We start from the raw sequence: 13639 nt of genomic DNA on the forward strand, positions 1-13639 counted from the left end.
GCGGCCAATTAATTACCAATTAGCAACAAATAACCACATGCAAAATATAAACTCCAAACGACGTGAATCGATCAAAATTAGATCAATAAACAAAGCAACTGAACAACTTTCTCATTTCAAATTTAGACCTTGAAAAGATCCGTTAGATGTTCTATTATGTTTCTTCCTCATGAGTTATCTCTCACAGCACCACAGCAGCGCCTCTGTCGGCAGCAAGTGATGTACCGAGCCGAAGCGAGCCGAGCACAGAACTGCAGTCGTGCTTTCGAGTCGGCAGTCAGAGGTGAACATGGACACGGGAGGTACACATCAACGGAGCGAGTGCGGCGTAAACATCTAACAAATGAGCTCTAGGTTGAAATCGCCAGAGACAATGCCAAAACAACCGCCTCCTAAATGCAAACAGAAACGGACTAGAAGAATCATGGTTCATTTTTGACGAAACAGCTGTCATATGTGCTAGTACTAGTCAAGACAACAAGGACAGACTCCTGTTTTGTGGCTTGCTTCTTCTCGTTGCATGCGGAAGCTATGAAGTCGTGACTAGAAATAGTGGAGAAACTGTTTTATATAACGTATTCAAAGCGAATGTGAAGTGGACAAGACTGCGGGCTTATGTGCAGTTAAATGTGTGTGTTTGTGTTGGGTGATGCAGGCTGGTCACATCACGGTCTGCTTCCTGGACGAAGCCTAAATATTAACTGCAAGAAGCTGGTCCATTCATGGCCTATATTGTGCACAGATGTCAGAAGAAAAACATGTGCTTTAGGCACGAAATATCTGTAAATAATCTAGTCAGCAAATTTGTATGCGTTAGATGTGAGTGGGCGTAGAAAACAGCAAAAATTGTAACTAAGCAGAGTGCAGTGATTGATTTTAGTGTCTCGTGGATCAAAGAACATCGGCGCATGTGCGTACTGTCTGTGTTGGCTCTGTGCCCCTGAACACATCAGTTGATGGGGACACATCTCAAGTGGGTCAGTACAAAAATCACGATACAGGAAACAACTACAAGGTTAGTACTCTTTGTTGGTGTCTTCATATACAAGTTCGTTGTAGCCAGTGTGATTTAATGCATGTCCTTCGTGCCCAATGAGCTATGACGTCGATATATCGTTTCAGTATTACGTTAATTGAAATTGTCTGTGTTTCTAAAACTTGAGAGAATGTGTATTCGCTTTGTGTAGGAACTGTGTTGCTGAATCATGGCTCTCTTTTCCAAAAAAAAAAAAAAGTCTGTTAATAAGTTTGTACTTTTACTGTAATCGTGCGGTTTGATTATTGCTTTAATTACCCTGTTTCTTTGCCTAACAAAACCCCTAACGTGTAAACAGAACTGATGAATGCATTATTGTAAAATTTTCTAGGTTCGTTTGGTCATTTGAAAAGTATTTCGACAGATATGCGGGCTTTCTTTCGGTGGATGTATAATACAGGCTTTAAAAGTATTATTGAAGTAACCTTCTTCCCTTCCAAACACCTAGTTTTCTTGTTTGCAAATGACCAGTAATATATATATACCGCATCCACCACACAACTATCCACATTTTCCGATGAATGATTGTTAATGTGTTTAGGCGTGATTATGAATGTGGATATTTTGGTGCACATAAGGGAAGGTCGCTGGTTGAGGGTATTTGAGGACAGGGACCTGAAGGAAATATTTCGTCCTGAGAGGAAGGAAAAAATTATGATGGAGAAAATTATACAATACAAAAACTTCTTCATTCGTGAAGGGTGCGATGGGTAGGACATGTAGCACGCACGGAGTAGAAGCGAAATGTGAGCAAAATTTTAGTTGGAAAAGTGGAAGACAACCCTCAAAAAATATTGGGCGAAAATGGGAGGGCAGTATAAAAATGGATATCATATAAAGGTTTTAAGATCGCGTGTTCTTCAAGACAAGAGACCAATGGCGGGCTTTTGTGAACATGGTAATGAACCTTCTGGTACCGTAAAGAATTTCTTGTAAAAGCTGAGCAAGTATCAGCTTCTCAAGGACTTCTCTCTGGAGTTCGTCCACATTTTGGTGGGTGTGGGTTGTGATATAAAGTGTCTTGCAGGCATTTGATGGAGATGGACGGAACGTGACGGCCATGGGAGCCAACATGGGCAAGAACTCGTCCCTTCTGGACGCCTTGCCGTCCACCCAGGCCACACTGCACGTGGTCATGTTGGGTTTGGACAGTGCTGGCAAAACAACTGCCCTGTACCGCCTCAAGTTCGATCAGTACCTCAACACTGTTCCCACCATTGGCTTCAACTGCGAGAAGGTGAAGGGAACGACAGGCCGTGCGAAAGGAATCAACTTCCTGGTGTGGGACGTCGGCGGGCAGGAGAAACTGCGCCCCTTGTGGAAGAGCTACACTCGCTGTACCGACGGCATCGTTTTTGTGCTGGACAGCGTCGACGTGGAAAGAATGGAGGAGGCCAAGATGGAATTGGTGAGGACTGCAAAGTCTCCGGATAACACCGGAGTCCCCATCTTAGTCCTAGCAAACAAACAGGATCTTCCTGGTGCAAGGGAGCCCAGAGAACTGGAGAAACTCTTAGGGCTTCATGAAATAGGGGTAGGGAGCAGCAGTGCGGGGGGACAGAACTCGTCTTCGTGTGGGGGATCCCCGGTTCACATGTGGCACGTTCAACCTGCGTGTGCGATCACTGGGGACGGACTGCATGAGGGTATGGAAGCGTTGTATGAAATGATACTGAAGAGACGAAAACTAGCAAAGCAGTGCAAGAACAAGAAAAGGTAGAGAGAGAGGAGTGAGTGAACGAACGAGTGTGTTCATGTATTTCGATTCCTTTTTGTGTGTGTGTGTGTATGTTGAAGCATATCGACTGTCTTGTCTGCTGTTGAGATGATTCGGGAATGCAGCTGCTTGGCTTCAAATTCATTAATGTAAATATGACCAACTAAAAGTTGCTTTGCCCCTACCTCGCCCACGCCCTATTTGTCACAAGTTCTTTTCATAGGAGTTGGAGGCTTGATGAATCTGACCAAATAAATTTGCACCAGGCCTACCTTACCATGTACTTGAACCCGTAAACATTATTTTAATACACCTACGTGACGTCAGCTATGGTCTATTTGTCACAAAATTCGTGTTTCGTAAAGTTTACCAACATAATCGAACAAGCATATGTAAATCACCCACATATTTCTACATGGCGCGGTGTTTAATTAAGCATCAGATACATCTTTGCAAAACGAATTGTAAACCACCTGTCACCTTTCAACTTTATTGGAGAAATACTGAAAAATGTTTAATATTGCGTTTACAACTAAGACATCTGTCGGTAAATATTGTAATTTCGTAAAAATGTGCGACAGAATGAAGCACATATAATGGTTACTGTATTGTAAAGGTAAAACCATATTTAAAAAAAACTTTGTTATTTAATTTACTGTAATAAACCGAATGTTTAAGTCAGAATAGGTGCAGTAGATATGTGGATTTTTGTTAATTATGTTTCAATGTATCTAAGTATGTTGATTACTATCATCATTTACCAATCGCCCTCTTACAGACAACTGACATGCCAGTAATGCAATCTAACGAACAAAAGTTCCACAAAAATATACCAGATAACTTGTCTAATACACAGCAGCTGCCAACAGACTAAAAAAAAATTGCTACATGATATAAAAATGGTTATCAAGTTTAAAAATAGTGAAGTGCTCGGGGGTTTGATAATAGCAAATCCAAAAAAATGTAATCGAAGACATCAAGAATGAACCATGGTATGTAATTACCGTGTAAGTCTGAAGGTTCTACAGCATGTGGAATTGTTATTAAATTTTAAGTAGTGCATGGTTTCAAAATGAAACACGAGATTCTGGGTGTAATGATAAAGTAATTATTTACGTCTAAAAGAGCTTGAAGGTAAAAATTTGTAAATTAAATCAAATCAGCACGACCTTTGGGTAAAATTAGGCTCGTACATCGTGTTATAGCCACGGATGATTGAGAATTTTGAAATTGTCTGGGCACTGGTCCGTATGAAAGCTACAAAATCAGAAGCTAGACATTGGAATCGATTTCAAATGAAAAAAAAATATGTAGCTTGGAGTTCTCTAAACTGTTCTGCTGAAATTTATTGCTAGTGTAAGAATAATATTCTATAGTGTTTGTAATTATGTTTTTTACGTTCCTTACAACCTTCATAAAAATATACCACACGCCACACGCAAACAAGTAGGATATTGAAACTAAAACTGGGATCGCGGGTTCGAATCCCGCTCGAAATATTAGTGTGTGGAAAGTTTATTTTGTGCTGTGTTGCATTGTGATTGGTCGATCAATCATCCAAGGACTTAACATTAAATTTCCAAAGGAGTAACTGTTTCTGATTTCTGAATATGACTGCGAAGAGGATGCAGTCCGTGACAGCTAAATGAATAGTTAATCGTCACTTGTGCCAAAAATAAGAAATTGTCGCGTTGAAACGTCCAGTTAATTTTTTTTTCTGTCGAAATGCGGTTTTTGTATTTGGAAAGTTGGCTTTCTTCAACGTCTCTGGACAAATGCTGTCACACCCTACTTTAAAATGGCAGTGATCACCTCCCACGTCTTTATCAACTCAGTTTAGTCATCATGATCTTTCTTATCAGTTACGTAACACTTGCCGCAACATCATAACAGATAAAGGACGACGTGGGTTTGAAATTTATAGACTATGATAAAAATTTCCTTACATAAACGAAATGTGTTGCGCTGTGACACTTGATGCCGTGGGCAGAATACAGGGTGGAATGACACCACTGACATTGTTAATTAAGTTTATGGCTCAGGTCGATAAGGGTCACCGAGCCTTTAATTTATGAGACGTAATAACCCTTAGTATCATCTCTGAACTTAACAGTACCAAGAATATTTCTTATTTTGATGGTGTAGTCTTCTAGATTGTTGCACCATGCAGTCTTTCACTCTAAACCAACGTTTCGGAGTAATATATTACTCCATCTTCAGGGCTTCAGATCAGTATGTTCCTCCGAAACGGTTATTCAGTCAAAAGGTTACACCATACAACAAACCAGAATCCCACGATATTTATCATCACGGCACTTTTATTCCTCTGAAGCACGAAGTTTGTTAAAAAGTCTCAAATTTTGTTCTGACGTCAAAGAAGGCTCATCGTGTCTTCATTACAGAGGTCAATTGGTTGATGGTGCAGCGTTGCAGAATATTTAATCAAGAGATGCCTTTTGAAGATTAACATGAAATGGCGGCTTCGGACTCTTATGACGATCATACAAAATTTTCACATTGAAATTAACATTTTATTGAAGAATTTTAATAGGAAACAAAAATATTCCTTGTTGCAAGAAAAATCTTAACATTTTGATCAGATGAAACAGCGAAGCATGTTTGAAGGAACGATAAATTTGGCCGATGTTACTAGCTGTTTCAGCTGTTTATGACCAGTGTTCAGACTTCGATTAGACGTCCTCTGTTCCTCGCGATTTTCCTGTGTCCTTTCAAGTTCGTCGTGAAACCTCCAATTTTCAGTTTGAAACAATGCCACCTTTGCAGAAAACTAAAAGGGCATACGTAACTTAACTTAGCCTTTGTGTCTATATTTTAAACCACTTACCTGTTATCTGGAATTGAACTGGCTCAGGATACAGACCAATGGCGGGCCCTTGTGAACACAGCAAAGAACTTTCTGGTTCCATAAATCGCTGGGAATTTCTTGACTAGCAGAACGGCCATTAACTTCTGAAGGACACTCCGTAAAGTCAATTGCCTGTCACAGATAAATCGATCTTATGAATATTTTCTCACTCCATGTGGCAAAATATACTTCAGTTGTACAATCTACAAAAAACCGACAGTTTTACCACACCTTCTCTCTACAATATTTTATTAACAGCATCACAGAGAGGCAGTATATATTATTTATTATTTCAGTCTATACACAAACTTAATTTTAATTTTAAATGTTGTTGTTAAAATTAAAATTTAAAATTTAGCGCTTTTCATCGTTATTTCGATGTTACATTTCAGCGCTTATTATTTTACGACATGTTTCGATGCTATTGCATCATCCTCAGGTTCTTTTTTTATTAAAGATGAAAATAACAATAAAAAACCTGAGGATGATGCAATAGCATCGAAACATGTCGTAAAATAATAAGCCACAAAATCACAGAGAGAAACAAGATTTATTTAGTTAGTAAGAAATTTAAGGAACGTGTTTCAGTTACAGGTATGGGATTTACTGTCCTATTTTATAAGCCATAAACATACGTATTTTTTGTATTTGAGTTTATAGAAGTTTACCGACATTTTGGAGGTACTTACTGCATACATCATCAGGGTGACGAGTCTGATGGACGCAGCAAGTACCTCTGAAACATCGGTAAACTTTACCAGATTATACTACGTTACGACACAGAAGACAGCCATCTTCATACGTATTTTTATTTAAATAGGTTAACTGGGACTGGAGAGTGCCAAAAGAATGTTTAGGGAACGCTACTTTATATATACAGGGCAGTTTGTGTGTCCGTGACATGGACTCTGGAATGCTGTGTTTCAAAGGACCGTTACATATATTACTTGAGCCAAACCTCTGACATAACCTGCCAACATTTTACAGCTGAGCCCAGGTAAAATTAATAACATAAAAAGTAACTAGGTCTCGAATTTCATTCCTATATGCTGTGAGCATTTCTGTCGTTATAAAAATTGTTAATAAGTAAAATGAGTATAAAAAAAAGGCTGCTCGATTTACATAAATATTCAAACTTCCAATAAGATGAAAATTTTCCATATTACATGACATGAAAACCGACATGATTATAAATATAACCGAAACATGTCGTAAGAGACTTTCCAATTTGTAAATCGATCATTCGATGCGGAACGTGAAATGATATTTTAAATATTTTATATTTTATTATCTTATTAAAAATTGTGATTTGACGGAAAATATTAAATATTAACCTAATTCACAATATGACGCAAATATACTACCTTATGATTACCCTAATTATGAAATGTCAGGTTGAATGTAACTGCAAACGATTTGTCCTGTTGGCACTGAGTTGCTGTTTATACAACAGGAATAACCAATTTATTTGTCAGCTCGCCAGACCATAGGCTACTGCGGATATGTAATGACTCTGTATCAACCTTAAAGTTGCGCCTTATTCTCTGTTGTTCATGTTTTTGGGTGTATGATTAAAGTCGGATAAACAGCTGAATGAAAGTACTTTGGGAAAATTATCAAATTCTTCAACGATTCAAACAATATGGCGGCTGGCTTTAATTTCGCGGTACGAATGATCATCATGTGAGAGTTTTAACATAGTCGGTGTCATGTATATGTTCACAAAATTTTTGAAAAATATTTCAGGGCGTTGTTTTGTGCTGGTGACATTTCGCTGTTTTCAAAAACTTAAGGCCAAGAACTCAGATGCCAGATTTTGCACAGATTCTGTACCTATCAGAGGCTATTTGTGCACGGCGCTGCCAAGTCGCACCTCGTTCTGCGTAATTCTAATTTTCAACTAACGAAGTTCAAGGGGGAAAAGGTCTCGTAACCTCGTGGAATTTTTTTATCTTTTGGTGCCACAAGTTGATAGTCGACTTCATTAATTCGCTTTTACTGAGGTTTGGTAAACTTCACTAGTCAAAGTAAAACTGACTTTTTAGAGCGATTACACCAGTCTGTCACCCGACGATCAAAAATACATGAAAACCAATTCTTCCAGCATTTATAACGAACACGAACAAATTAAAGTTTTGTTACGATTGGCCCTGTGTTGCTGTTGTCTTATACAAGAGAAATTCTCTCAGTTCATTGATTGCAGACTGAGTCAGTTAGAATGTAGGTGGATGTAAGTTACTTGCAATACAATACCAAAGGTGCTTTATTTCCTTTTACGCATTCTTATCTCCTCACACAGCCACTCCTAGCTTGTCTGTACTCTAATATACCATGTAACTACAGTAGAGTCCCGATTATGCGACCCAAATGAGACCGTAGGAATGTCGGATAATACGAAAGACGTCGGTAAACATCAACTCAATTTATACCTGTTATTTTGGGAAGAAAAAACCACAATGTAGATTCATAAATGAAAGTTTTTTGAAAAAATAGTAATGGGCATTTGCCTCTGAGCCTCCTTCCGGCAAGGTCACGCCAGCGCCTGATTGGCAGTTCGCCTGCGGCATCTGAGTATATAAAAGTGTGGAAGGTGCGTGATGGGGGAGTTTGATGTTGATAAAATGGAGCGTCCCGACACGACACGTCGTATAAAACGGGAGTATCGGATAATCGGGACCACTGTATTTCTATTAAGTATTTACAGTGTTTCAAACAGGGCTTACTGGTACACACTTATTCAAGTGTATAGGCCAACGTACTAAATATTTGGAACACTATACGGTACGCGGAGTTGCCTTGGCGTAATTTGAAGAACATGTTGATGAATAAGACATTTGAATTTTGTATAATTTCGCATTAGCAGTTGTACTGGCCAGTGTGACGTGTTTACCAGCAATCGAATTGGTCCGAGATTTCCTCCAGGCTCTTCTATGATTGTTTTCACTGCCTTAAGTTATAGATGAAACATTTAAAATAAATAGGGGACTATATTTGGGTAAAGATGGGCTTCCTGATTAGTTGTCACAATTAATTCTCATTATTACACCACCGGAAGGAAATCATTTCAATTCAATCCAAATCCGCTATGGCAGGCCTTATATTTTAAATTTAAAATATTATCAAAATTTTATAAGAGTTTAATTATGAAATGCAATGGATTTTTTTTTTCGATACCATATTTTATGACTCGGTACTAATGAGTCTACTAATTATAAAGATAATGGCGTTGTGTAATGTTGTTCAGACTAGTTAAACCGTGTTGTATATTTGGATGGCATCACTTGAAGATATTTTAATGTCAATACTGAAAATTTACGATGTAAGCAATTTCCGATTCTTTCTGTTCAACACCAAAGAAATTTCTGTGTAGGAGAGCACGTGGTGGGGCCATCATGGGGTGCTGGGAAAAGTTCCTATCTCACCAAAAACTAATTCCACATCATTTGTCTAAACAGATATCAAGATTATGTTTCTCGAAACAGTTTCTCACTACAACCAGATATTAGCATTATTGCCTATCTAATATCTGGTGTATCTTTTTGGAAAACCTTTCTAATCGAAACGTGATATTGCCCAAACATCTCTATTGTGTTTTTATAAAAGAAGTTTCCCATCCAAACGGATATTAGCTCATTTTTGTTCAAACATGTTTATGTTCGTAGCTTTTCCATCGTAGAGAATACTATTCAACTCTATTGCGTTCTTATGGTTTGTTTATCAATGTTTACTTGTATCTTAAAGTAATATACCAGGCCTGCTTGATGGGAACAGTCCATACATATAATTGCGTTTTATTTTTATAAATTCTTTATAAATTAGAAGTTTCACTTTTCGTTTTCCATGACACGTTGCAAGGCACTTGACAACAGCTGTACGCATACCGAGCTCAGCTCGCAATTTCTTTTAGAGATAGATTATTGAATTCCTTGCATGTCTAATAGCAACACCTGTATGGAAACATTAAACTTTAAACCACTGCAAATAATTTTTACATCGCCTTAAGTAACAATGGCAACCTCGAGCTGGGGGGGGATTTAGAAAAACAGTCATGTTTATTATGGGAACCAACAAAAACTTGTTCAGTCAGTATTATGTAAAAAGTCAGGTTGTTGGCCGTTAAAGCAGGTGGTAGTCAACCTCAAGGTAAAGGATTACACTTTCATCTTGAAATAATTTTAAATTCGCGCGTATACCTAGCCAAATGGTCAGTAAATATTTTACGTTGTAATAGCAAAATATTTAGAGTCGCTTATATCGTATTAAAAATTATGTATGTTGTGTTACAACACTGCGTCGTACGCCACTGGTGTCTGGCAAGAAGGGCTCTCAATTCAAACGTGATATATAATGAATAAATTATAATCAGTGAGTACCACAAACCATGATATAAGCGAAATGGTTCTAACCATATCATAGTAATCAAAACCGAGAATTTAAAATAACATTTCTCAAGTCAAACAAGACGTGTGTTTCGTAATAAATGAGTGACTAAATGAACCACATTTGTCCAGACTTAAGCCAGATGTGTACTATGAGGTCTACGGCCAAAGCTATTGACGATTGACTTAGGCCCTTCCCACCAAGCACCGAACGTGTATCGTGCAGTGGTGTATAATTTTTATATTCATCAGGCGTTTTATTACATTTACTGTTCTAAGTAAGTTACAAACTTTAATTATTTCTCAGGTCATTTATTAATAGCGAAATAAACTTTTGCTGTACATACTAACTGTGGCCTATATTTTTCACACGTGAATACAAAAATTGTTCAATAGATCGACCTTCATTTATTATACATTATAAATTACTACCAATGAGATCTTTAACTTAATTTAAAAACCCAATGCTGAAGGGTAGGACCTGGCCTATGTTGCTTCAGATTATCAGCTGAGTGGACCAATAAATACACATTATTATTTTTAATAGGCACATGAAGTGACTGGCGATGAAACTATTCAAATTATATTATAGATTCATGCAGCATTTATGTATGTATATATATAAACGCACAATTAACCGTATGAACTCTTTGTAACACGATATGATTGTTGTTGAAAAGTTACAATTATATTGTTAGTGTTAATCCAGTTTAGTATTTAAGTGAAGTTGGTATCAATTCTAAATGCTCTTACGATGGTATGTTACAATTACTATTACTGGAATTCTGGATTGTTCCATCGTCTGGTGGAATTTTTTGGGAAGAACACAATCTCATAATACCAGTCGGTGGACAGAGTCCATAAATCAGTTTATAGCAAATTAAATTTGTATATTTTATTGTTACCACTGTAAAAATCACGTGAGGAAATCTAACATTTTTTTAAATTAAATATGTTCAAAAGTTGAATTACCTTTTATGTGAACATTGTTTTGAAAATTTTGTGTAATGGTTTATATTGTAATATTATTATTATATACACAAAAAGTCTGTGATTGGCAGATTGTCGCACATGTAAATTGTAATTCCAGTTCCTGTGACGTCAGTGCTTAAATCCCATCGCTTGAATGCTCTTTATGTAGATGTATTGCCATTTGTTTCGATGACCGTTCACTGTTTCGTGTCCTTAAGAGTTCAGTATGGTACGCAGCTTATTGTACATTTGTGGTGAGCTGACGATTCCGTTTCAAGCAGACAACTTTTGTCTCTCCTCTCAATCCTTTACGTGCTACGCACGAGTTATTTTGCATAGAAGCACTGCCCGAAATAAGACTTGATTAATATTGTGTTTGGCATAAGTGAATGAAGCCTGTTTACTAAAGTTTTAACAGCAGAAATGGTACATTACCACCGAAGTATCAAAGTGATATTGAATCACATCTTTGATATGAGTAATTTTTAACGGGAGGAATAAGTTTATAACCTATTACACGAAACAAACACACACAAATGCTTTCATACAGTGTTAATCGGTTTCAACCTTTTTCGTCTCCGTCTCTAACCTGGTTTTTAAGCGACGATACAAGTTTTATATTGCAAAAGCAATAGTTTTCCCTCATACTATTACTATGCGTTCGCCACGCAATAAATGTTTAAATTGATCAACCGTATTATATATTAACGAGACTCTCGTTGAATAATAAATGTCAGTACATTTTATTCTAACAAAAAAAAATCGGTTAACTTCGCTAGAACGAAATGCAACTGATGACGGCTTTGTGTTTAAAAAATGAACGTATGCGTGATCGTAATTTATATGACCCTGACAGAGAACATTGATGAATGTGTGAATGTATTATTAATCTAGCGTCAATTTGAACGATTCCATGCTCTCTACGCTGAAGAACGGCCCTATGACGTAGCAGCCTGGTAGGCAAAGTGATGTACGCATGCGTAACCCCCCCCCCCCACCCTCCCTATTCCTGAGTGGAAAACATTGGTATTTATAACAAATACGTTTCTGACACATCTTTGTTGCTTTCTATTGTCCGTAGTATCATTGTTAATTTATTTTTACGTTTTCATAACTGCCAGTATTTCAAATTGTTAACCAGTTGAATTTACATCAAATTAGAACAGGCACGATGTTTTTCGGTCTGCTAGTAGTGCAGCACACGACTTCCCAGGCCGCCTACGTCACAGGGACTTGACTCTCGCGTGCAGTACGAAGGGACTAATTTTGGTTTTAGGACATTGCAGTTGTTCATTTGTTTTATTGTTTCATGACGCTTTCGTTTGCGATGTTTCGGTCAAGTATCGCCAAAATGGTTCACTTTCTGAGTGTCTTCTAACGTACTGCATTTCTATTTTATTTATTTATTTCCTTATCTCTTTCCTTCTTAAAAATAACTGCCTTTACACGGGGAATGATAACATTCAGGGTCAGAGATGAGAATTACTTTCTTTCATTCTCGCTGCATCTGTAGTGAGTTTTGTGTTCTAGAAATCGCAGCCTCATATCTGACGACACACAAAACCTCAAACAACGTATCTTCGTTCTTTCGCGTTCTCAGAAAAAACATATCTTGGAACGGAACACAGTCGTTTGCGTCATCACAATGGCATATGTGTGTTTGCTGCAGGAAGCCATGTTTAGACTAATCGCAACGCCACGAATGGCAGTGTGGTATCGAATAGAACTAATTCATTGTTATCCTAACAGAATGTAACCGTGGTGGTATTATTACTATTATTATATCAATTCCATTGTTGCAATGTTACAAAACTGTGTAATGTTGAATTCCTGTACAGTGAATTTTATATAAAACAATATACAACACATTTAAGAGGATTGCTGTGTTTGCATATTTGTTTCTTGTAAGAGACGAACGTTTCCTAGGAACAGTCTGTCTCCATCTTCAGGGCTTAGGTTATGTGAAGTGGATTCCTTGTCTTTGTTGGGCCAGAGACCTTTTGACTCGAATGCAAACTATCCACTTCTCAACAACCTCATTGTCGCCCTGAAGATGAAGGCAGTATATTCTTCCGAAACGTTGGTATGTACCTCCGCGTTACAAACCAAGATCGACTTTGTTCTTTGTCCCTCAGTGATCGTTAATTACGCTGATGAACGGTTTCTTTTAGTAAGAACACTACGGAATTTTCCTTTAAAGAATTATTGGGTTTCAAATCTCTTACATATGTCTAGTTGAACACGGAGAAAAATATTTAATTCAGGTTAAAACCCGATTTTTAAAATAAAATAGTATATGTATAACTTGAACTCTGGCAGTAGAACACAACTTAAAGGTTAGTCAGCTTCACGCTCAAGCCGCCTTATACCCTCTCGGATTTCGTCAACTGCACTAGTCCGCGCCTCGCACAGTGCTTATTTGTTAATATCGATTTGTTCATATTTTCTTGGTCGAAAACTAAGATTCTCTCAAATGAGTGGGACCAAAACTCGCATTCATCCTGAGTAAGATTTTTGTTTTGAAACTGCATATTTTCAGTAGATACAGTGCTCTATAAATTTTGTTGATTTCTGTATGTAATTGTATGTGTTGATTATTATGCCCGCGAGCTACGCATTAGAACGGACTATTCTAAATACCTTTCGGCGTGTTATTTTAACGGTTAAGA

General features: G+C 37.5%; 1 protein-coding gene and 1 long non-coding RNA gene across 2 annotated transcripts in view; one reads left to right on the forward strand and one right to left on the reverse strand.

Annotated features, from left to right (window-relative positions):
- The window catches only part of LOC147872308 (uncharacterized), a 48779-nt gene extending 42791 nt beyond the window's left edge, over nucleotides 1-5988 (reverse strand). The window contains exon 1 of the long non-coding RNA XR_015537444.1: nucleotides 5599-5988. This is a non-coding gene — a long non-coding RNA (uncharacterized LOC147872308). The remainder of the gene's footprint in view (nucleotides 1-5598) is intronic.
- Arl4 (ADP ribosylation factor-like 4) lies at nucleotides 264-3437 on the forward strand. The gene is made up of 2 exons (XM_022059313.2): nucleotides 264-1015; nucleotides 2064-3437. Exon 2 carries the CDS (start codon nucleotides 2097-2099, stop codon nucleotides 2754-2756), a length of 660 nt encoding a protein of 219 aa, XP_021915005.1. The 5' UTR covers nucleotides 264-1015; nucleotides 2064-2096; the 3' UTR covers nucleotides 2757-3437.
- Nucleotides 5989-13639: the final 7651 nt, after the last annotated feature.

The sequence above is a fragment of the Zootermopsis nevadensis genome, unplaced genomic scaffold, assembly GCF_977971745.1.
Source record: "Zootermopsis nevadensis isolate Lab colony 2312 unplaced genomic scaffold, Znev_1.0 Znev_ptg000028l, whole genome shotgun sequence".
NCBI classification, from domain to species: domain Eukaryota; kingdom Metazoa; phylum Arthropoda; class Insecta; order Blattodea; family Termopsidae; genus Zootermopsis; species Zootermopsis nevadensis.

Coding starts and splice junctions, on each gene's coding strand:
- Arl4 (XM_022059313.2), top strand. CDS start 2,097: ATGGGAGCCAACATGGGCAAGAACTCGTCCCTTCTGGACGCCTTGCCG.